Genomic DNA, 24,094 nt, shown 5'->3' with positions numbered 1-24,094 from the left:
GTTTGTAAACTGTATTATATAATTAAACCGAAATAATTTGAATCAGTTACTAAATATATGATGAACTACATTCGAAAATCAATAAAAATTACATGTAGAATTTTATTTTCTAACAAAAGCTACCTAGGCTACAGCCTAGGATAGCCCTTAATGTGGCTCCTTGTTTGGGTTTGATCCGGATTATGGAATAAAAGCCAACTCACAGGCTCCTTGACTTCTTTTTTTTTCAAATATCTTACATAGGAAAATGCCAAGATAATTCCAATAAATTGTTAATAGATAATTATCATGATAAAAAATGACAATATTATCTGTCAACAATAATTTGAAGTTATCTTAAGCTTCTCCATCCAACAACTTAGACTGCATAAGACAATGGTGTTTACATACGAGTAATGTTATACTTATCATCTATTTGTTGGTATCCACTAGTGTAAATATTTTAAATTGAAGATCGAATTCATTCATCCTATTCATATAGGATCAAGGAGTGTAGCTGTAAAGAATCATCAAAATCGGAGTTAAAATAACCGTTAAATCGTGATTTTTCTTTTTATAACCGTCGAAAGGTTTTGTCCCGTTACTTGATCTCTATATGTTTGTTTTTTACAATTTTTGGCGTATGCGATCTCAAAGTTTATACAAACATGTTTAACGGTTGGATCGTTGAAACTAGTTTTGTAGAATGTGTATCCCATAAAAACAATAGATTCACTAACACTTAGGAGTTTATTCCTACTTTCATTAAGTATAACAAGATTTTGTGGTATCCACTAGTGTAAATATTTTAAATTGAAGATCAAATTTATTCATCATATTCATATAGGGTCAAAGAGTGTAGCTGTAAAAAATCATCAAAATCGGAGTTAAAATAACCGTTAAATCGTGATTTTTCTTTTTATAACCGTCAAAAAGTTTTGTCCCTTTACTTGATCTCTGAATGTTTGTTTTTTGTAATTTTTGGCGTATGCGATCTCGAAGTATATACAAACATGTTTGACGGTTGGATAGTTGAAACTAGTTTTGTAGAATGCGTATCCCATCAAAACAATAGATTCACTAACATTTAAGAGTTTATTTATACTTTCATTAAGTATAACATAAGATTTTGTGGTATCCACTAGTGTAAATATTTTAAATTGAAGATCGAATTCATTCATTGTATTCATATAGGGTCAAGGAGTGTAGTTGTAAAAAATCATCAAAATCGGAGTTAAAATAACCATTAAATCGTGATTTTTCGTTTTATAACCGTCAAAAAGTTTTGTTTGGTTACTTAATCTCTGAATGTTTTTTTTTTTTTTGCAATTTTTGGCATATGCGATCTCGAAGTATATACAAACATGTTTGACGGTTGGATCGTTGAAACTAGTTTCGTAGAATGCGTATCCCATCAAAACAATAGATTCACTAACACTTAAGAGTTTATTCATACTTTCATTAAGTATAACATAAGATATCCACTAGTGTAAATATTTTAAATTGAAGATCGAATTCATTCATTGTATTCATATAAGGTCAAGGAGTGTAGCTGTAAAAAATCATCAAAATCCGAGTTAAAATAACAGTTAAATCATGATTTTTCGTTTTATAACCTTTGAAAAGTTTTGTTCGGTTACTTGAATTCTCTGAATGTTTTTTTTTTTGCGATTTTTTAATGATGCAATCTCGAAGCATATACAAACAAGTTTGACGGTTGGATCGTTGAAATTAGTTTCGTATAATTCGTATCCCATCAAGTTCAATGGTGTGTGTATATATATATATATATATATATATTTATTAAGTAGATTTAAATCTATTTATTATGTTCGTATAATTATTATACTTTTTAGGGGTATAAAATTTAATTTAAAATTATATATGTATATATATATATAATTATGGGAAAAAGACTGTTTACTACCCTCATGTTTCGTGGTTTTCAACATTTAGTACATCAAATTTTTTTTCATCCCAGAGTCATACCTAAAGTGTTAATTTTGGGACAGTTTCATACATCCATTAGTCAAACTGTTAGTTCTCCCGTTAAATGATGACGTGGCGCCCATGTGGACAATGATTGGGCGCCACGTGTCATTAAAAAATATTTATATTAAAAAAAAAAAAAACCATAATCCCCTTCTTCTTCCCTGCAACCCGCACCCTCCCCAGATTTTTCTTCTTCTTCTTCCCAGATTCGGTTTTTTTTTCCTTTTCTTTCTTCTATTCTTCTTCTTCTTCTTTCTTATCTTCAGGATTTAAAAATTAAAAAAAAAAATATGGGCTTTCACCCATCCCGACACCCTTCCTCCTTCTCCCTCCCCTCTCTTCCTTGCACCCATCATCCCCGCACACCCACCCATTCCCCTCCTTCTCCCTCCCTTCTCTCCTCTACAATCCACACCGAGCCCTCCCACCCCTCCCTCCGAAGCCACTGGGAGGAGGTCAAGCACCGTCGACACGGTGGTTATGGCGGAGATCGAAGGCTCCTTGAGGACCCATCAAGTCCGACGACCTGCAATTCCAGATTTTAATTTTTTTATACCAGATCAATGTTAGGGTTAAGGATTGGAGGGAGGGTGAGAGAGCTTCGTGTGGACTGCAGATGAGAGAAGGGAGGGAGAAGGAGGGGAATGGGTGAGTGTGTGGGGAGGATGGGTGCAGGGAAGAGAAGGGAGGGAGAAAGAGGGAGGGGGTCGGGATGGGTTTGCCCAGATTTTTTATTTTTTTTGTTTTAAATTTTTAAATCTTGAAGATAAGGGAGGGAGAAGGAGGGAGGGGGGGTCGGGATGGGTAGAATTTTATTTTTTAAATTTTTTTAAATCCTAAAGATAAGAAAGAAGAAGAAGAAGAAGAAGAAAGAAGAAAAAGAAGAAGAAGAACATAAGAAAGAAAAAGCTGGGAGGGTGCGGGTTGCAGGGAAGAAGAAGGGAATTATGTTTTTTTTTTTTTTTAATATAAATATTTTTAATATTTTTAATGACATGCGGCGCCCAATCATTGTCCACATGGGCGCCACGTCATCACTTAACGGGAGAACTAACAGTTTGACTAACAGATGTATGAAACTGTCCCAAAATTAACACTTTAGGTATGACTCTGGAATGAAAAAAATTTGATGTACTAAATGTTGAAAACCACGAAACATGAGGGTAGTAAACAGTCTTTTGCCCTACAATTATTATAGTTAATATTTTGGGGTATAATTAGTATAGTATATATAATTATTATAGTATATATAATTATTATATATATATAATTATAGTATTTTTTAGGGTTATAAAATTATTAAATTAATATTCTGCTTATCGTGTATCGTGTTACTCACGTGTATACCCGAACCAACCCGTTATCTTAACAGGTGTTTATCAGGTTACCCGATAACAACTCGATTCGTTATCGTGTCGACCCGAATACCTGTTAATTTCGTGTCGTATTGTATCGAATTATCGGATCGTGTCAGGAATTGTCAAGCACAGTACAACAGAAGTAATTTTTTTTTTTAAAACCAGTCCTTAAAAGGTAAGACCTGTGGGAGGCATGTGGGAGGCATGTGGGTGGGAGGCATGTGGGAGGCATGTGGGGTCCTGCATGGTGGTCGACACCTTGGTACCACATCAAAGGTGCTGGGTGAGCAAACAAATCCCTATATATTGCCAGTTAGTACACCCATCTCTTCTACCCTCATTCCTCCTTCTCCTCCTCTCTCTCTCTCCCCTCCAACACCAAATCCAAAAAATGGGTTCGACCGTAGAGACTCAGATGACTCCAACCCAAGTCTCCGACGAAGAAGCAAACCTCTTCGCCATGCAGCTAGCCAGCGCCTCTGTTCTCCCCATGGTGCTCAAGGCAGCCCTTGAGCTCGACCTCCTCGAGATCATGGCGAGAGCAGGGCCTGGCGCTTTCGTTTCTCCGGCGGACTTAGCTTCGCAGCTGCCGACCAAGAACCCTGACGCCCCCGTCATGCTGGACCGCATGCTGCGCCTCCTGGCCAGCTACTCCATCCTCACTTCCTCCCTCCGCACGCTTCGCGACGGCAATGTCGAGCAGCTGTACGGCCTCGGCCCCGTCTGCAAGTTCTTGACAAAGAACGAGGATGGTGTTTCCATTGCTCCTCTCTGCCTCATGAGTCAGGACAAGGTCTTTATGGAGAGCTGGTAATTACCATTCTTCTTAATTTATCATCCTAATTTGATCGTAAACAAACATTAATAATGGGTTTTAAATAGGTTGATCAGAATAAATTCATAAAAATGTTACTTACTGTGAGTTGGGCCTTGAGTATGTGATTGTAATCTATATTTTTAGGGGGTTATTAAGGAGACTAATTTGTTAAACTAAATTTGCAAATTAAATTATATATTATCAATAACAAATAACGGTAATCAATATTTAAATAATAATTCAATCATCACAATTATATCATTTAATTTACAACATTTAGTTTAAAAATTTAATCTTCCTAGCATTACCTTTATTAATAGAGTAGAGTAATGTTATAGATACTATCTATTTAATACATATTTTATTAGAGAAATGCTAAAATGACTCTCAAAGTGACACTTTCCATGTACTCCTTGCCATTTTACAGTTAACATTAATTTTTCTGTCAGCATTATAAAAATATTTTGTAAAAAACATAAGGTGACAAAGAGTAGAGTTGCCTTAACATTTCTCACTTAACAAACTATATAATGTGTTTATTGATATCTTGATTAACATGTTTATTTTTACTGGTGACACATCAAATCAATTATAAATTTTGTCTAAAAAGCTTATCAACCCAATATTATCCTTTTTACTAAGAGATATGACACGGAGATTCTATCAAAGTGAGATTTTTTATAAACTCTTTACCACCTCAATTTCCATTCATTTTTCGTACCAATATTATAAAATTTATGTCAAAAACATAAGTTATCAGAGAGTCCGTGGACAGTCTGCTTAACATTTCTTTTTGGGAAAGGCTAAAGAGAGTCTTCATAAACTCTTCGTTTTCTCATATTTTTTGATATTTTTTATATCAATATTATAAAATATTATGTCAAAAAATAATATGACGAAGATTTTGTAAGTAATTCCACGGTTAAAACATTCTACTTAACCTTTCTCTTTCTCAACTATTTTCTTCTTTGTTCGTATTACTTTTGCCCAATTTGAAGATATTTTTCAATGTGATTGGTACACGATGTGGTACACCAAGTGTCGCTATACAAATAGTAGAATATATGTGTTAAAAAGTTAATAACTTAAAAAGCAAAATTTTTCACCACTTACATAAAAACACGTGATGTATCATCTGTGTTTCCGTCACAATTAAAAATTTCTCCCCAATTTGGTTGTTGGGGACGAGAGATTTTTCAGTGTAATCGGCACACAAGATGGTATATTACATGTTATTATATAAATAATAGGATATATGTGTTAAAAAGTTAATAACTTAAAAAATAAAATTTCTCATCACGTGATGTACCACTCGTTCCTGTCACAATAAAAAATTTCTACAACACTGGAAATAGATCATTCTTGTCACAGTTTTCGAAAGATTCTTCTGTGAAGCCGTTTAATTTGACTTGCTGTTGCTCATTATTTTATTATTAATTTAAGTTTTGAAATTTATATTTATTTTAGACAAGATTTAAAAATTTAAATTCTTCTAATAAAATAGTGAGTATTATTATCGGTGCTATTCAACCTTAACATTTTAGAATAGTAGTTGGTCCAATCTTAATGAAAGGCAGAAGACTCGAGAGGACGATGCCAAACTTGTTGACAGACGACATATTTTTCTTTCTTTCTTCGATCTTCAGGTAAGATTAGTAAATGGACGACATATGCGTCGTACTCGAACAAGATCCGAACAACGGTTTGATGATGACTGGGCCACTTGTTTTAGGATTGCCACTTACCAAATTAGGAGTGGAAACCATCACTTCACCAACCATACCATAGTGTTTCAATGTCAAACGTTTCTGTTTTTGTTAATCTTTGAGGTGTTTGATAAAAAAGTCTCGTTTTTCAATTTTGGTGATTAAATATTTATTTATTTTAAAATTTTAATTAAACATTTTTTTTACAAGTTTTTTTTTTTGTCGAAATTTTTTTTACAAGTTTATCAGAAGTACGATTGATTATATTGATACGTTTGATTACCTATAATATAGATATATTTGCTTTTATGGTACATTTTGTTCCTTAGTATATTTAGAATCTAAACATAAAAAATCAATATGTTTATTTGCAAAATGTACTATAAGTTTTAAATATATTATTTTATAACTTACTAAAATTTTAACAAATTAATGAAGTTATTTTTCTAAAATTATTAATGACTTTTTTAAATAGAAGAAGAGGCTAATTAAATATAATAACAAAAATAAAAGGTTTCTCTTTTTTTAGTGACATTGAGAAATTAGTTAAATTAATAATTCTAATAAAGCCACGACTTTAAAATTCTTAAATTGTAGGAAATTAGTTGTTGGCTAGTTTAAGTAGATATATATTAAAAAATTAAAAAATGCTTAGTTGGCAATTGACCAAAACATCTCAATCGAATTTTGTAAAGGAACATATGTTTAATTTAAACAAGTTAGAAAAAAAATGTAGGATATTCTAATTACATCTTAACATTTTTCCTTTGTATGACTCCATTGTTTAACACTTTAATTATTCTATTCTTTCATAAAGCTCGAATGTGAGTTAGGTCAATTTGTTAGAGGTGATTTAAATCCCCTCCTCCATCATTTTCATAAGATGGTCGGAACAAAACTGTATACGCGAATATAAGAGGATACTGCTTTGCTAAATAACGTAATCCACATCAATACAATAATTATGTCAACAATCCCTTATTATTTGATGCTTGTGAGTTATGCGGGCATTGAAACATGTGATAGGTGGCTTGGCGTAGGTCACATATGAGCCATGCCCATATGACTGATCAAACGACGTGTAGTTTCGTTATTTTACACATACTATATGCTTTTGGTTGTGAGAGTGACATGTATGCTTGTTTTGGGTTTGTGCAGGTACCACTTGAAAGACGCAGTTCTTGAAGGAGGAATTCCATTCAACAAGGCCTATGGAATGACTGCTTTTGAGTACTATGGCACTGACCCTAGATTCAACAAGGTCTTCAACAGAGGAATGGCTGCCCACTCTACCATTACCATGAAAAAACTTCTAGAGACCTACAAGGGCTTTGAGGGCCTCACATCCGTCGTAGATGTTGGCGGTGGCACTGGCGCTATTACTAACATGATCGTTTCTAAGTACCCCTCGATTAAGGGTATTAACTTCGACCTGCCTCATGTCATAAAAGATGCTCCCCAATATCCTGGTATATTCTTCATTTTTGATAATGCTTGTAGTTCAATAACTTAAAAGCATTCACCTTTACCTCGATCTTTCTCAAGTTCGATTTCTCCTCCTCTAATATTGCTTATGTTTGTACTATTTATCATTTTCCTAAATGAATATGAGATCTATGGATGTTGGATGTAGGTGTGGAGCATGTTGGAGGAGACATGTTTGTAAGTGTTCCAAAGGGAGATGCAATTTTCATGAAGGTTAGTCATTATTTATCAAAAAGAGAGTCGATGACTATTTTGTAGTGCTAATATCAATTTCTTATAAGAGCTTAGTTGCATAATAATTTGGAACTACTCTCAAATCATGTATTCAACCTTACAGTTTATATGTCACGACTGGAGTGACGATCATTGCTTGAAATTTTTGAAGAACTGTTATACCGCGGTCCCTGACAATGGGAAGGTGATTCTTGCTGAGTGCATTCTTCCAGTAGCTCCAGACAGCAGCCTTGCCACCAAGGGAGTTGTCCATATCGACGTGATCATGTTAGCTCACTACCCCGGAGGAAAAGAGCGGACGGAGAAGGAGTTTGAGGCCTTGGCTAAGGGATCTGGATTCAAAGGTTTCCGCGTCATCTGCTCCGCTTTCAACACCTATGTCATTGAGTTTCTTAAGAAGATTTGAGTATAACTTTGGCACTGGTATGCTGCCGTCTGCATTCATATTGCTTTTATTTTGATATGGTGGTCGTATATTTTTCACCATAACTAGGTTTATATGTTACAAAAAAAAAAAAAAAGGTAATAAGAAAGTGATTTTATGTTCGTTGTATGTTATAAATTTGGATTCATACGCTTGCAATGGGGTGTAAAACATGAAAAAACCTGGTGTACAACGGACAAAGCATGTGTCTGTGCTGCCATAAAGAAAAAATAAAGACCTATCCTCTGTGAGAGTTTTTTTGTGGCCGTATCAGAGCATCGTCTTGTGGGCAGATGAATGAAGCTATTGTGAGCCTCGCTCTAACAGTGTTGTTAACGGCTCGACGCTAAATCCCATTACTTAGAGCATGCACCAACCAATAATTTTGATTTTACAATTACATGTACAAATTGACAATTTGAGATTCTCTCTATGCACAATGTTTTTTCTTTGTAAAAGAACTTGGGTTTTGAGAAAATCTCAGCCACAATCAATATTATTTAACTTTGATATCATTTATGGGAATGATTGATATTCATGTAAAGAATCACTTTTTTTTACGGTTTCAATTTTAAGGTATAATACGATCATTATTATGTGGATTTGCTTAAAGAATCGACTCGATGACAAAATCTCATTTCTTCAATTTTCTTTACCTTTGATTGAACTTATCACTATGGTTGATTGTTTTAGGGTGTCTATCAACCATTGGATAGAATTCGAGTTTGTATACACAATTTGATACTTATAACCTAAAATCAACGCTCTAGCGCAATTTTTTACCTAAGTAATCAACTCTCTCAATGGATAGATTTAAAGTTAATTAATAAAATTGATCGCGAGTGAGATTTCTTCAAAACATTCCACCTTTAAAGAAGCATAGACGTCGCACATGGAATTTTTTACCTCATGTTTTAATGTTAATTTTCGTGCCAACATTATAAAATATTGTGTAATAAACATGAGGTTGCAGAGAGTCTATGGAGAGTCCTACTTTTGAGAGAGTCTCCTTAACATTTCTCTTACAATAATTAAGGAGATGGGGGCTTCGAACTTGGCACGCATATAGAAAAAAATCTAACTCTATTCACTAAGATATTAGACCACATGCTTGCACACCTACTTGATACTTCATGGAGTTTGTATTTCAATTTTCAACAAACTGGTTGTTTCATACTGTTTTGAGTAATTAATTTGAGCAAACATTAAGATATAGTAATATTCGATGTCTAGTAATGTTCAACACTTTTGTTTGGATCATTGAAATGTGAGTTTTCATAGAATTACCTAATTTGGTGTGGCTAGGATTAATTTTGAAATTGATTCTAATTGTTCATGCGTATGAGATTCATAAAATAAAAAAGGCAAGAGAAATGTTATAGGGGTTATCTTAAAAGTGAGACTCTTTATGGACTCTCTGTCACCTCATGTTTTTTGCACAACATTTTATAATGTTGACATGAAAATTGACGTTAAATTGTAAGTTAACAAAAAGTCTCACTTATAAAATAATCTTCTTAGCATTTATCAAACGGCAATAATCAACTCACCTGCACAACTTGTATGTGAGAATGATGGTCCAAGCAGTCTTCTAGAAGATTGTCCCAATTAAGCATGAAAACCAAACTTGTTCAGTTTAAGTGGAGTCGAAGAAATCAATACAGTACCTGAATTATTATGGAGACTAAGTTACGCCACCACATTTATATAAATTAGGTTAACTTTCGGATATGGACAGGTTCCACTCACCAATTGATTTGATCTTTCAGGGAATCTTAGGTGAAAAAATGCATACCTGCTCCATATTAAATAGTCACATCTTTTTTTTATGCATGGGAAATTTTATTTGAAGCCTATATAACTTTTTTTCGGCACAGAACATACTTTTTAGATCTGTATTATTTTTAATTAAATTATTAATATCTTTTTAAATCGTAATTTATTATCTAAACTACTGTCACATCCCGGCCCGGGTCCACCATATCCTAGGCCCGTTCCATCACCATAGCACAATATTGTCCGCTTTGAGCTTACCATTCCCTCACGGTTTTGTTTTTGGGAACTTACGAGTAACTTCCCAGTGGGTCACCTATCCTGGAAGTGCTCTGGACTCCTTCTCGCTTAACTTCGGAGTTCCTACGGAACTTGAAGCCAATGAGCTTCCAAAAGACCTCGTGCTAGGTAGGGATGAGAATATACATTTAAGGATCACTCTCCTGGGCGATGTGGGATGTCACAATCCATCTCCCTTAGGGGTCCGACGTCCTTGTCGACACACTTCCGGCTAGGGATTGGCTCTGATACCATTTGTCACATCCCGGCCCGGGTCCACCACATCCCGGGTCCGTTCCACCACTGTAGCACAATATTGTTCGCTTTGGGCTTACCATTCCCTCACGGTTTTGTTATTGGGAACTCATGAGCTACTTCCCAGTGGGTCACCCATCATGGAAGGGCTTTGGCCTCCTTCTCGCTTAACTTCGAAGTCCTACGGAACCCGAAGCCAGTGAGCTCCCAAAAGGCCTCGTGCTAGGTAGGGATGAGAATATACATTTAAGGATCACTCCCCTTGGCGATGTGTGATGTCACAACTACCCTCACAAACTCAATTCAACATGTAAGTTTATCTTTACAATCATTATTTTTCACATTAGAAAATACCCGGATCAATTTGGTAAATATCCATATTAATTAAATTCATTAATCTAATTAAACATAGTTGCCGTGAGACTACGAGAGTCAAACCAAATTAACCAAACCCTAGCTAGTTTTATAAATGCATGCGTATTTTGTAGGTTGACTTGTCGTACTAGGAATAACAGCTAGCAAAGTCATGCACGGAAGTTAGAAATTGAGAAATGTAATCTCTTTCACAATATATAAATAAATTAGTAATAAGATTGCATCATTAATTATATCCTTTAAGGATTAGGATTTTGCTTTACTTTTCACTATATATAGTAATGCTTGTATTAGTTAGTTTAAAAATCAATAAACAGTGTTTTGCCGGTATACTATTCAACTTGGTATCAAGAGCAGGTTCGTGAGGACCTGTCTCTTAGATTATTTGTTCATCTGATAGCTTGTTTGTTCAGTTTGATTCGTTTGTCTTGCACCGTCCGTTATCGCTGCTGCTTGAACCACCAACTTTCACCCTACCACCATCTTCCGCTACTCCACCGTGAACCCAACCCGTAACCTGCTACCCATAATCAAATTTGCTTGCATCAGTCTACAACCTACACCAAACTATTGTTGGTATTGTGCACCTTGTCTTTGTTTTTTTTTTTTGGTTCACGGAATATGACAACTAAGGATGACTCATTGCAAGCGATTGGTGTGAGATTAAATGGTAATAATTATGTGTATTTGGCATATGTCATGAAGAATTTCTTGATTGGAAAAGGTTTGTGAGGCTATGTATCTGGAACGGTTTCCACTCCGAATAACCCCAAAGATGAAAAACATGTTGACCTGCTTGCTATTTGGGAGATGAACAATTCAAAGATTATTACTTGGATTAATATCTCTGTTGATTTGAAGATTGGAATGCAACTTGCCAAGTTCTCAACATCTAAAGAGGTTTGGGATCACTTAGCAAAGTTGTATACCAAGTCAAATTTTGCTAAGCGTTATCAGTTAGAGATGGAGATTCGTCCCAACCAGCAAAGTGATAAAAGTATCTAAGATTTTTATAATGACATGACCTGTCTTTGGGACCAGCTTGCACTGACAGAACCTGACGGACTTGGCAATGTTGAGCTCTATTGTAAACATAGAGAAGAACAACGCCTTGTTCAGTTTCTAATGCCTCTTCGAAGTGAGTTTGAGACTCTCTGTAGCTCTATCCTACACCGGACTCCACTTCCCTCCGTTGATTCTGTGCTTCATGAATTGCAAGTCGAAGAAGTTCGGGTACAATTGCATAGTCTTTCTTTGGTGAACCCATCGGCTTTGGCAACGTCATTTAGACCTCAAAACCAGTAGCATGGTAAAAATATTGCTCATAATCAATGTAGCTACTGCAAAGAACAAGGGCATTGGAAAAACCAATGTCCTTGGATAGCTCGGAAAAGGTTAAAAGAACCACCACCTAAGGCCACATTTGTTGAATTGCATCCACCCGCTTCTTCGACGGTTGAAGAAGATGCCCGCAAGGATTGGAGTTGGTAGTATGGAAATTGCTTACTTGGTTGTTCGTTGCTCGCATGCTTGTTTGTTCGTTCACTTATTTGCTCGCTTGTCTTGCCTTGTCGTGTCCGCCTAACGGAGCTTGTTGTGTCTTGTCCGCCTAACAGAGCTTGCATCCGCATCTGTTTATTGGCAAACTTATGACGTGTACCACCATGAGTTTGACGAGGGGTGTTGGAAAATTAGTTATTAGTTTATTTTTGTTTATGGTTTTCTTGTGGGACAAGGATATTAGAATTTTCTCTATCCTTTAAGGGTTAGGATTTAGGGTTTATTAGAGTTTTCTATATCCTTTAAGGATTAGGATTTTGTTTTAGTTTTCACTATATATAGTAGTGCTTGTATTAGTTAGTTTAAAAATCAATAAACAATGTTTTGCTGGTATACTATTCAACTGAAAGGAGGAAAAAGACAAAATGAAAATAGAAAAATAGTTGTTTGTTTTTTAGGTTTTGAGACCCACACCGGCGAGGAGACAAGGTTGGCGTTTTTTTTGAAGTCTTTAAGGCCCGCACACGGGCTGTTAGTTTGTTTGAATGATTTGGTTGCTCATTTGCTTGAATTGTTTGAAGTTTGTTGTTGCTTTTCTAACACAATGATTGTTCGAACGTGGATTGTTGATCACTACGTTCTGTACATGGTGAATAAACGTTTTCTTTTGTTCGGTAGTTCGCACTTGGCTATAGGGAAGTTTGCACTAGTATTGGTATTGGAATTGGCAATGATACTTGCACTTGCACTGGTACTGGCATTAGAATTTTGCACTAGCACTGACGTCGGAATCTTGCATTGGTATTGGCGTCGGAATCTTGTAGTTGCACTGGCTTTCGTATGAGAATTAGCATCTGAAGTTAGCATAATGGAATTTGCATCCATATCTGTTTGTTGGTGAACTCATGTTGTGTATCGTTTTGAGTTTAACAGGGGTGTTGGAAAATATTAGTAATTCGATTTATTTTAATGGTTGGTTTTTTGGGCCTAACTCATGAGTATTAGGGTTTCATTTCCTTGCTTATTAGGGTTATATTATATATATATATATATATATATATATATATATATATCATATTTTGTAACCCCATACAATAACAAGTCACTCAGAATGTTGTCCATTCGAGTTATGTAACCATTTCGGCGAATTTGTAGTATTCTTTCGTTTTCCATAATATTCTAGTTTTGTAATCTGTTTGTTCATCCGTTTGTTATGTGTACTTTGATTTTTAGCATACAACTCCGAAGGCCGAGTCAGGGTTTCCTTGCAGAGATTCTAGTTATTCTTGATTTTATGTATTTTTATTTATTTATTTTTCTCATCATGTGATACAAAATGACATTGAACCAGTTACAAGATAAATTCTCTCCATTAATGACTCTGAGATTGAAAGACAACTGATTCTAACGATAAAATGTGTTTAACCAAGCCATCCAAGGATTGGTACGACGAGCCACCTTGTTTGAAGCAAAGATTAGCTTTCTCCTTTAGCTTCAAGGCTCTTTCTCTAATCTCTTCCCCTTCTTTTTCCACCACTAGCTTTCTAATTGTTCTTTCAATCTCACCTCTCTCCATCCCATTCTCTAACTGTAACCCTACCTTCCAACCATCACTTGCAAATCTTGCATTCACCATTTGATCAGTAAAACATGGCATACAAATCATAGGGACCCCCTCACAAACACTCTCCAGTGTCGAGTTCCAGCCGTTATGAGTCCAAAACGCTCCAATTGCTGGATGGGCGAGCACCTCCTTCTGAGGTGCCCATTTGACAATGTGACCCCTCCCATTCAAAGTCTCGAGAAACCCGCTCGGAAACGGCTCTGATGTTTGGACTAACCCGGGCCGAACCACCCACAAGAAGGGCTGATTGCTGTTGGCTAGCCCCCAAGCTATCTCTGAAAATTCAGCTTCCTTCATTGCAGCAATGCTCCCAAAACTAACATAGACAACAGATTTTGGTGCTTGAGTGTCCAGCCACGAAATGCAACTGCTGTCTATTGAGAATAAATCACTTGAAGAAGATGTAGGGTAAAACTTGTGAAACGGGCCTATTGGGAAAACTGGAATGTTGGGGAGTTCTTGGTTTATTTTGGCCAGTGCATGTTCTTCAAGGTCTTCAAAAGTGTTGAAGATAACTCCACATGAAGCTTTGGCTCCGTTTGACAGGCCAGATACTAGTTTGCTATATTCCTCTGTGATGCATCTGTTGATCAATGGAAGGTCTTTGACTTTGATAGGTGGAAACTCTATCACCGGCTCTTCTAGTCGAGACTCTTAAGACAAATTAAAAATACTTAATTAGTTCGTTCGATATGATAATGTTAGTGAGAAACATTTAAAGATTCAAACTACAGAAGCATCCTTGACTTATATTATAACAAGTGGGTGCAATAACAATTGAGTTCACTAGTTATTTTCCTTCAAAACAGGGCTTTAAGTGGTTTTGCCCATGAACGGTAGATTTGAGGGGATTATTTGTGAAGAACACAGTTGAAAGGGAAAAAAAAAAAATTATTTTTCCTACTGTGATGGTAAATAAGTTATATATAATTAGATTTCTTTTGACAAGGCGCAATGTTTTAAACTACTCTAATCTACAAGGAGATACATTGAGTTTGGGTGCAAGTGAGTATGTACACTGTCATGAATAACTGGTCTAACTGATTAGTTCAAGCAACATGTAAAAGGCTAATAGCATATAATCATGAAATTTTTTGTCGGACTCATGGGTTTTACTCAGCCTCTCCATAAATGGGGGTAAGGCTAGCCGACATTCACCTCTCCCAGACCCTGCGTAAAGCGGGAGCCTTGTGCACTGGGTACGACTCATGGGTTTTACTAGATCAGTTTTTACTAGTGTGGAAAGAGGGTTCAAACTTGATGCAAAGAAAAGCGCTCACACTGTTTCTAGTTAACTTGGCCGCATCAGGTTCTACCATATCAACCTTAGGCCTGAGGCAATTTTAAGATGGTACAAATTTACCATTAAATCTGCATCTTACCAACCAATTACCAAGAAAGAAAGAAAAGCAAGAAAACCAAACCTTGAAGAGGGAGGTACCCCTTTTCCCTCAGAAGCGAAAAGGCAGCAAAAACAGCAAAAGAAGAAGCACCCCCCGTCCTCAACACAATCTTTGGGATCTTAAGGCTGTCAGCAACAGATTCAGTGAAGAAATGGATAACATCAGAGATCAAGCAAGCAACTGGCTCGTCCGATGCATCCGATAACAACCTAACCAAACACTCCCTAAAAGGCTCAATACATTTAGCATTCAGTAGAGAAAGAAGGAGAACAAGATCCTTCGTGGCAGCCTCGGATTCGGATAAGCCGTCGGGGATGGAGTGGAAGGTGAAATGTGGATAGGTTGAAGGGTTGAGGGAGTTGAAGTGGGTGTGTATGATGGTTATGGAGAAGCCTTTCAAGTGCAGAATATTGGCCAGCTCTAGCATAGGGTTTATATGGCCTTGCAAGGGCAGTGGGAATAGTACCAATCTCCTGCCCTTCCTTTCCTCTATAGTTGTAAGTTTGTCACTCTCTTCGTTTCTCCTCAGTAGTTACTCACTTATATCTTTCTCACTGCTTATAAGGCGAGGAGGACGAATCTCTCCTCCTTCTCCTACTTGAATAGTTACGATTATGTTACATTAATATTTTATATTTATTTTTAGGATAAATTACATAATAACCTTTTAAATTTGAGGTCTATTACAACTACATACAACATCTTTAAAACATTTCACTTTCATACCCCACATACTATTTTATTTCAAAATAATACCTCCGTTAGATTTTTCATCTATTGGACTGTTAAATGCTGACATGACTGCCACATTTATACCGATGTGACTGCCACGTGGTAAAAATAATAATTTTGTATACATTGAAAATATTATAATATTAACCCTATTTAAAAATAAATAAATAAAATAAATAAATAAAAAAAACACCCGAACCCATTTCCCCTTCCTTCCCCCTCACCTCTTTGCAACCCCCATTTACAAAATCCACCGCTCAGACCGCGATTCATCCCCATTGAAACCCTCCCCAATCCACACCATTCATCTTCTCCCCTCCCTTTGGTTTTTTTCAACTAGTTTTCTTTTGCAATCGCCAGTCCCACACCGTGCTTCCTCTTCTTCTTGATTTTTCTCCTATCCAATTTTCTTTTCCAATTTCTCCCAAAGATCTGAAATCCACAAAATGCTAACAGAAATGGCAGCCATCACCACCTTAATAAAAGAAACTCAAACCCACCAAACCAATCCGTTGGTGACGTTCTGGCAAAGGCTAGCAACCTAGTGGCGCATGCGTTGTGCAAGGTGACGTAGTGGCAAGTAAGGAAGACAAAGAGTGTGGCAAGGTGGTTGCCGAAGAAGAGGATGTTGCTGGGAAGAAGACGAGGTAGTGCAGAAGACCGTTGAGGAAGTAGGCGACGTTGCAATCGAGGACGAAGTTCCGGAATTAAGTCTTGCGGACAGCGAATATGGTCAGGGTCGGAGAGAATAGTGAAGTGGAGAGGACGACGACGGACAGTACACCTCTGCATGTTCTTTTTCCGCAGTCGAGCGCTCTCTCACTCTTACACGCCTCTCCTCTTTCTTCCTCCCTTCATTTCTCTCACTCTCACATCTTCTTCTTCACCTGAGGGCTTGCCCTCCAGTTCCTTCTTCGCCATTGTTTTGGTGGGACCCGTGCTGAGGGGTGCGCGGGTGGAGGGGATGAAGGGGTGGAAGGGATGGATAAAGGGTTGGAGGGGATGGACAGACAAGAAGGAAGAGATGGGTAAGGGGGTGGGGGTGGGATGTGGGGTTGCGGGGAAGGATTTCTGGGTTTGTGTTTTTCTTGTTTTTTTTTTTAAATTTTAAATAGGGTTAATATTATAATATTTTTAAGGGTAAATTACATAGTAGCCCTTTAGGTTTAAGGTCTATTACAACCCCATACAACATCTTTAAAACATTTCACTTTCATACCTCAAGTACTATTTTATTTCAAAATAATACATCCGTTAGATTTTTCATCCATTGGTTTGTTAAATGTTGACGTGGCTGCCACATTTATGCTGACATGGCTACCACATGGCAAAAAAAAGTTTTTACATTAAAAATATTATAATATTAACTCTATTATAATAAAAATAAAAATAAAAATAAAAAAAGCCCATACCCAGGTCCCTTCCTTCCCCCTCACATCTCTGCAACCCTTCCCTTCTCTTCCCTCGACCCACTTCTCCTTCCACCTCTCCAATGGCTTCCTCCTCCCTATCCCTCCTCTCCCCCCCCCCCACAATGCCTCAAGGAGCTCGCTGCCGACAAGGCCGTCGAGTACGTCAAATCCGAAATAGTCCTCGGCCTCGACACCGGCTCCACCGCCGTATTCGTGGTCTCCAAGCTCGGCGAGCTCCTCAAATATGATGAATTGAAGGACATTATTGGAGTCTCGACTTCCAAGGGCACAGAGGACCAAGCTCGCCAGTTGGGTTGACAGCGCCGATAAGGTCGACCCAAATCTCAATTTGGTCAAAGGGCACAACAGAGCTCTGCTGAGGGAGAAGATGGTGGAGGCGGAATAAAATGGACCAACTAGGAAGGTCTGGGAACAAACAAGCACTGATGTATTGTAGATTGTAGAAAATTAGGTGAGCCGAGTGTGGATGTTACTTAGTAATGGGCAGTTTTGGATGACGAGATGCCCTTCTAATTTTCTATCCGACGGTGTTAATTTGTAAGTTGTTGCTTGTGTAAACAAGGATAAGTGTGAGAAGTTTGTTGTGGGTTTTTTGGATGGGAAGGGGAGGTGAACAACTGGGTTTTGGGTGAGGTAGGGTGGGGGATGGGGTGTTTGGGTTACAGGGAAGGAGATGGCTCGGGGAAGAAGATGGTTTTGTTTTTTTGTTTTTTGTTTTTTGTTTTTAATAGGGTTAATATTATAATATTTTTAATGTATAAAAATTTATTTTTTTGCCACGTGGCAGCCACATCAGCAAAAATGTGACAGCCACGTTAGCATTTAACAGACCAATGAATGAAAAATCTAATGGAGCTATTATTTTAAAATAAAATAGTACGTGAGGTATGAAACTAAAATGTTTTAAAAGTGTTGTATGGGGTTGTAATAGACCTCAAACCTGAGGGCCTACTATGTAATTTACCCTATTTTTAATGTATAAATTTTTTTTTTTTGCCACGTGGCAGCCACATCAGTATAAATGTGGTAGCCACATCATCATAAATGTGGTAGCTACATCATCATTTAACAGACCAATAGATGAAAAATATAACGGAGATATTATTTTGAAATAAAATAGTACGTGAGGTATGAAAGTGAAATGTTTTAAAGATGTTGTATGAGGTTGTAATAGATCTCAAACCTAAGGGGTTACTATGTAATTTACCCTTATTTTTATGTAGAGACAATAAACAAAGTGTGAGAGGAGGAGAGAAAAGAGAATGAGAATAGAGGGGAGAAAATCCTACTTCATGAGAGATTTTTCAGTGTGATCAACACACAAGATGATACAAGACAAACCCCATATGTCGATGTGTGTGTGTGTGTGTGTATTTAATAAAAACACTAGCACGAGTAGCATAAGATTTGTCAAGTAGAACTACATACGACACAAAACGATAAAATATATCAATATTAGATCATCTATAAATGAGATGTCAAATCCTACGTAGAATGTCAAGTAATCAAATTTAAAGGTAGAAATAAGTTACAACCGATATATCAATCCTATGTGGATTGACATATGAGTTTTCATATGTCAAATTTGACATAATGAGAAAATGTGATGTCAAATAAATTATAATTATTTTATTATGTGTGTCCCATTAATGCATCAATTATAAATCTTAACAAATTATTTTAATTAATTTTTTTTTAAATGGGTTCTATAAATATCATTTATAACAAAAAAAAACATATAGGTTGAAAAAAGAGAAAATCTAACATTGCCTCAGTCATCAAATTAACATTTGACATTTATCATTTGACATCTTTGAAGATGCTCTTAGCTCCTTTAATATTAAGGGTGTGCTATCCACACACCCCATTTTACTTCTCACACACCTCTTGATAATTTATGTTCGTTGATCTTCTTTAATTCATCCGATCCGACGGCCGAAAATTAAAAAGATGTGTGAGAAGTAAAATGGGGTGTGTGGATATCACACCCCTAATATTATTGTAATTTTCATGCAGGACTGAGAAGTTGTAGTCTCATATTTAATTTGGCAGCATGTATTAGGTGGTTGATAATGAGATTATGACTTTGGTAACATAAGATTAATTGTAGAAGGGATCATTCAAATCGTTTTTTATCGATATAACAAAAATAAAGAGGTAGATGAAGACTTGGAAAGAGATTTTAAGAAATGATGTGGAGTACTTGGAGCAAACGAAAAACTTTGCATAAAATCAAGCGCAATGTCGTTTTAAAATATACACAGCCAACCTCACATAATGAAGTAAGGTTTTATTATTAATGGAGTATGATTCTCTTCCCTCTTGTTTCCCCTCCCCTTCTCTCTCCTCCTAGTTGAACGGTCACGATTAAACCACGTTAACATCTTATATTAATTTTTTTTTATAGAAAGATAAAGACAAAATAAAGAATGTGAGAGGAGGGGATGAAAGGGGATGAAAAGAGGAGGGAAGAGAATCCTAGTTCATTATTAATTGTTATCCTATTAGGTGGTCGTACGCCCCTAACCAACAATTGCAGGCACAACCCACGAATATATTTTCGATTGGAGGGGAAGTGATGAAGTGTTTACACGATAAATCATGCTGATAACCCATAGATTAAAGGATTCATTGGACAAGGATTGTCTGCCCTCATTGTTCCCGTGCCTTCTCATGCCTTCCTGTTTGTGTGGTCACTGTTAAGCCACGTTAACATTTTATATTACTATTCATTTTTGTCTTATTATCTCTATAAAAAAACAATATAAAATGTTGACGTGGCTTAACCGTGACCATACAAAACAGGAGGGCACAGGAACAAGGAAGGCAGACAATCCTTGTCTGGATTCATTACGTAATTGTAAGTATCTTTGCTAAGCCCAAGGTACTTAATTGTAAGTATCTTTGCTAAGCCCAATGGTTTACTGTTTATAGTAGGTTTAAATGTTTAAATGATCTTTGTGTTTTAACTCTTTAGTCAATTTAATCCATGTGTTTTAGTTTAGTCTTTGGATTTTATACGTTAGCCAATGTAATCTATTTTGTAATCTTAGCGTTAAAAATCCATTTTAAAACATTAAAAACTCTAATTATTTAAAGAAATATACTCCAATTAAAAAATGATAAGATTTTTGCCAAAAAAATAAAAATTCAGATATGCAACAATCCAAAAATCATCATACCCATGACAGGTACGGGGGAAGGGAGATCGGAAAAGTGGTGCAGATTGAAGCTATGAAGATGGCACAGATAGGGGCAGGTGATCGACGTGACGTCGTTTTGGGAACCGTTGGGTGAAGATTTAAGAGAGGGAGTGTGGTGGTTGCTAGGATAATTCATGGTGATTAGGGTGTTGTCTTGGGTGTTTTCGATGGTGTAGTACTGGGAGTTTCAAATTTTCCTTTTATTTTCTTATCTTTTATTCTTATATGTTAATAATTCGTAATATATTTATAAATTTTTTAAGTTAACCGAATGGAAAGTACTAAATTGATGGGTAAATTACACTGTACTACCTTAGGTTTGTGGTATATTACAATCGCATACAATATTTTCAAAACATTTCACTTTCATACCTTCTATTTTATTTCAATATAGTACATTCATTATATTTAACACAATACGTTGAAATGAAGGAAAACTTATTTATTGATATCCCCGATAAGCTACAAATGTGTACATATACATGAGTCAAAATAAACAAACAAGAGGGAGCCTTCACAAGGGTTGCTTAGGAGAAGTCTCAGCAGTCGGTAGAGCCCCAGAAAGAGAAGGCACCGGAGGGGGATCATTCGGAACCTCAGTACTGGACAGAACCCTAGAAGGAGGAGGCATCAGAGGTTGATTATTTGGAGCTTCATTACGCGGTACAGCCCCAGAAGACGAAGGCAATAAATGCCTTTGGAACAAACCCACAAATCTCTGATGATCAAGTAAAACCTGACCATCAGTTTCCTTCATCTGGTCAAGCTTCCTCTTCATGTTTGTAGCATAGTCATGTGCGAGCCGGTGCAACTGTTTATTCTCATGCTTGAGCCCTCTAATCTCCTGTTTGAGACTCATCACCTCAGCCGCCAATGATTCAACTTGGCGGGTTCGAGCAAATAGGCGTTGGGCCATATTAGACACAGAACCTGCACACTGAACACTGAGAGCCAGCGAATCCTTAACAGCTAACTCATCAGACCGTTTGGAAAGTAGTCTGTTATCTTTGGGAGTGAGAAGGTTCCTGGCCACCACCGCAGCAGTCATATCATTCTTCATCACGGAATCCCCAACGGTAAGAGGACCAGTAGGGGAGACGAAGGATGGGCGCCATATGTTGTCTGGAGAAGGCGGGGTTGCCTCTTCAACAAGGTTCAAGTCAAAACGACGGTCGGAGGGGCCAGACATTTTCAAAGGTGTTGAAGAGAGAAGAGGTTGGACAAATCAAGATCTTAGAAGTGCAAGAATGGAGCTTCTACTGGTGGAGATTCAAGTGTGCTTTGGAACTTAATGCCAGCCCCTATAAAAATCTGCACTCGACGGATCTTCAGAAATCGAAGAGGCGCCTGCTCAGAAATCGAAGAGGCGTTTGCTTTCTCAAAAGCTGGGCTGCTTAGAGACCACGAGGGTTGATCTCAGAAATCGAAGAGGCGTTTGCTTTCTCAAAAGTTAGGCTGCTCAAAGACCACGAAGGCCGATCTCAGAAATCGAAGAGGCGCTCGCTTTCTCAAAAGCTGGGCTCCTCAGAGACCACGAGGGCCGATCTCAGAAATCGAAGAGGCACCTACTTTTCCAGCCTTGTCAGCACCTGTCACACGCACACTCAGCTTTGCGGAAATTATGGGCATTCTGTCGAAGACTTCTGAGGAAGTAGAAAACACATGAATCTTACTGTTCAATCACCCACTTCCCACACGCAACACTAGCTCATGGGTACCACAGATAACTTTGCCAAAGTTCTCTGCCAAAATTGAGCACGTAAAGCTTGCAGCTCCCACTACATCGCTCTGACCAAGAAAGGTAAAAGAATAGCAAAGAAACAGCACTAACAAAGTTTAGACCCATAAATTTTGAAGGTCTAGCTACCATATTATTACCCACAAGGGTAAAGGAACAGTACCACTGCTGGATAATTGGAAAGTCCCTGTGTGTCAACCTCTGTGCTTCGTGGCAAGGTAGACTAGCAAACATGCCCAACCTTTACTCACACTCGAGAAAACACTACCAATAAGATTGCTTGCTCCAAAATCGAAGAGGCACCGTCCTCCGAATCTCGAGAGCCAGACTCCCAACATGACTACTTTCTCAAAAATCGAAGAGAGGGTAAAGGAACAGTACCATTGCTGGATAATTGGAAAATCCCTGTGTGTCAACCTCTGTGCTTCGTGGCAAGGTAGACTAGCAAACATGCCCAACCTTTACTCACATTCGAGAAAACACTCCCAACAAGATTGCTTGCTCCAAAATCGAAGAGGCCCTCCGAATCTCGAGAGCCAGACTCCCAACATGATTACTTTCTCAAAAATCGAAGTGACACTGCTCTCCGAATCTCGAGAGCCAGACCCCCATCATGATTGCTTTCTTAAAAATCGAAGATGCATCGTTCTCCGAATCAATCGAAGAGACGCTCGCTTTCTCAAAAGCTGGGCTGCTCAGAGACCACGAGGGCCGATCTCAGAAATCGAAGAGGCCCCTACTTTTCTAGCCTTGTCAGCACCTGTCACACGCACACTCAGCTTTGCGGAAATTATGGGCATTCTGTCGAAGACTTCTCGAGAGCACAGACCACTTTTTCAAAGTGCTCTGACAGAGTTAAAACATGTGAAGCTGGCAGCTCCCACTACCGTGCTATGACCAAGCAGGGTAAAGGAATAGCATTACTACTTGTTGTTAGGGAGACTCCTATATATGTCGACCTCCATCCCCAACGGACAGGCAGACCTGCAAAAATGTTCAACCCTTCCTCATATTTGAGAGGGCACTCCCAACGAAGCCTTTCGAAATATTCAGCTTTCTTTCCCCCCGATAATACCTTTGCAAACAAGCTATACTAGAGCAAGAATATCTCATATCATCAGGGTTAAAAGCAAGAGTATCCCATATCATGCTTTTTCCCTGTCTTTTCCTTTGGCCTTGTTGTTACCTGCAAGACAAGGAGAAAGAGAGCAATCAGTCAGCACTTGGAATCAAGCTTCCAGCCAGGAACTGATTGCCTGGAACCCCTTACCTGATTACTTACCTGGCATTGCTCTCGAGTACTCATCTTCAACATCTTATGTTTCCAGGGAAGATACCGCATCTGCTTGAGGAACAGATAGGGCAAGTGCGAAGGATACAAGGAAGCATGTGGAGACAAGCGTAACAGCACACGTGCCGATACATCCATTACTCTGTCAAAAGCAAAAGTATCCCATATCAGCAGGGTCGAACGTACTCTAGATTTGATGGACTTGTTTTGACCCTCAAATTCTTCAGTCGGCTCTGGAGGAAACCAGAAAACCCTCCAGCTCAGTTCAAGAATAAGCCTGTGGAAAGTTACTTCTTCAAAAGCAAAAGTATCCCATATCATCTCTTCTCATCTTTCTTCTCTTTATCCTTCATGCTGCTGCAAGATGGGGAGAAGGTGAACAATCAGCCGGAGCTCTGATTGCTTACCTTGTCTGTCACCTCTTTCAGCAAATCCCCTAGCTCGGCGACTTGGGAGACTCCTACTACATGGTTTGTATCGCGCTTGACCAAGC

At 37.6% G+C, this 24,094-nt stretch overlaps 2 protein-coding genes across 2 annotated transcripts; one reads left to right on the top strand and one right to left on the bottom strand.

The window, feature by feature from the left end:
* Positions 1–3,654: 3,654 nt before the first annotated feature.
* On the top strand, positions 3,655–8,265 carry LOC103439955 (caffeic acid 3-O-methyltransferase). The gene is made up of 4 exons (XM_008378602.4): positions 3,655–4,139; positions 7,011–7,321; positions 7,486–7,550; positions 7,675–8,265. The coding sequence occupies exons 1-4, from the start codon at positions 3,721–3,723 to the stop codon at positions 7,975–7,977; spliced, it is 1,098 nt and encodes a 365-aa protein (XP_008376824.2). The 5' UTR covers positions 3,655–3,720; the 3' UTR covers positions 7,978–8,265.
* Positions 8,266–13,484: 5,219 nt separating this feature from the next.
* Positions 13,485–16,857, bottom strand: LOC103440159 (UDP-glycosyltransferase 76F1-like). Its single transcript, XM_070825785.1, has 3 exons — positions 16,766–16,857; positions 15,226–15,725; positions 13,485–14,454 (listed from the first exon to the last, which is right to left on the bottom strand). Exons 1-3 carry the CDS (start codon positions 16,855–16,857, stop codon positions 13,550–13,552), a joined length of 1,497 nt encoding a protein of 498 aa, XP_070681886.1. The 3' UTR covers positions 13,485–13,549.
* Between the last annotated feature and the right edge of the window lie 7,237 nt (positions 16,858–24,094).

Source organism: Malus domestica, chromosome 07 (genome assembly GCF_042453785.1).
Source record: "Malus domestica chromosome 07, GDT2T_hap1".
Lineage (NCBI taxonomy): Eukaryota > Viridiplantae > Streptophyta > Magnoliopsida > Rosales > Rosaceae > Malus > Malus domestica.
The sequence above is the reverse complement of the archived record's forward strand: the minus strand, read 5'-3'. Positions and strand labels throughout refer to the sequence as shown.

Coding starts and splice junctions, on each gene's coding strand:
- LOC103439955 (XM_008378602.4), top strand. CDS start 3,721: ATGGGTTCGACCGTAGAGACTCAGATGACTCCAACCCAAGTCTCCGAC. Junction 7,322..7,485: donor AGATGCTCCCCAATATCCTG/GTATATTCTTCA, acceptor TGTTGGATGTAG/GTGTGGAGCATGTTGGAGGA. Junction 7,551..7,674: donor GAGATGCAATTTTCATGAAG/GTTAGTCATTAT, acceptor TCAACCTTACAG/TTTATATGTCACGACTGGAG.
- LOC103440159 (XM_070825785.1), bottom strand. CDS start 16,857: ATGGCGAAGAAGGAACTGGAGGGCAAGCCCTCAGGTGAAGAAGAAGAT. Junction 15,726..16,765: donor GGAAGAAAGAGGAGAGGCGT/GTAAGAGTGAGA, acceptor ACTACTGAGGAG/AAACGAAGAGAGTGACAAAC. Junction 14,455..15,225: donor GGGGTACCTCCCTCTTCAAG/GTTTGGTTTTCT, acceptor ATTTGTCTTAAG/AGTCTCGACTAGAAGAGCCG.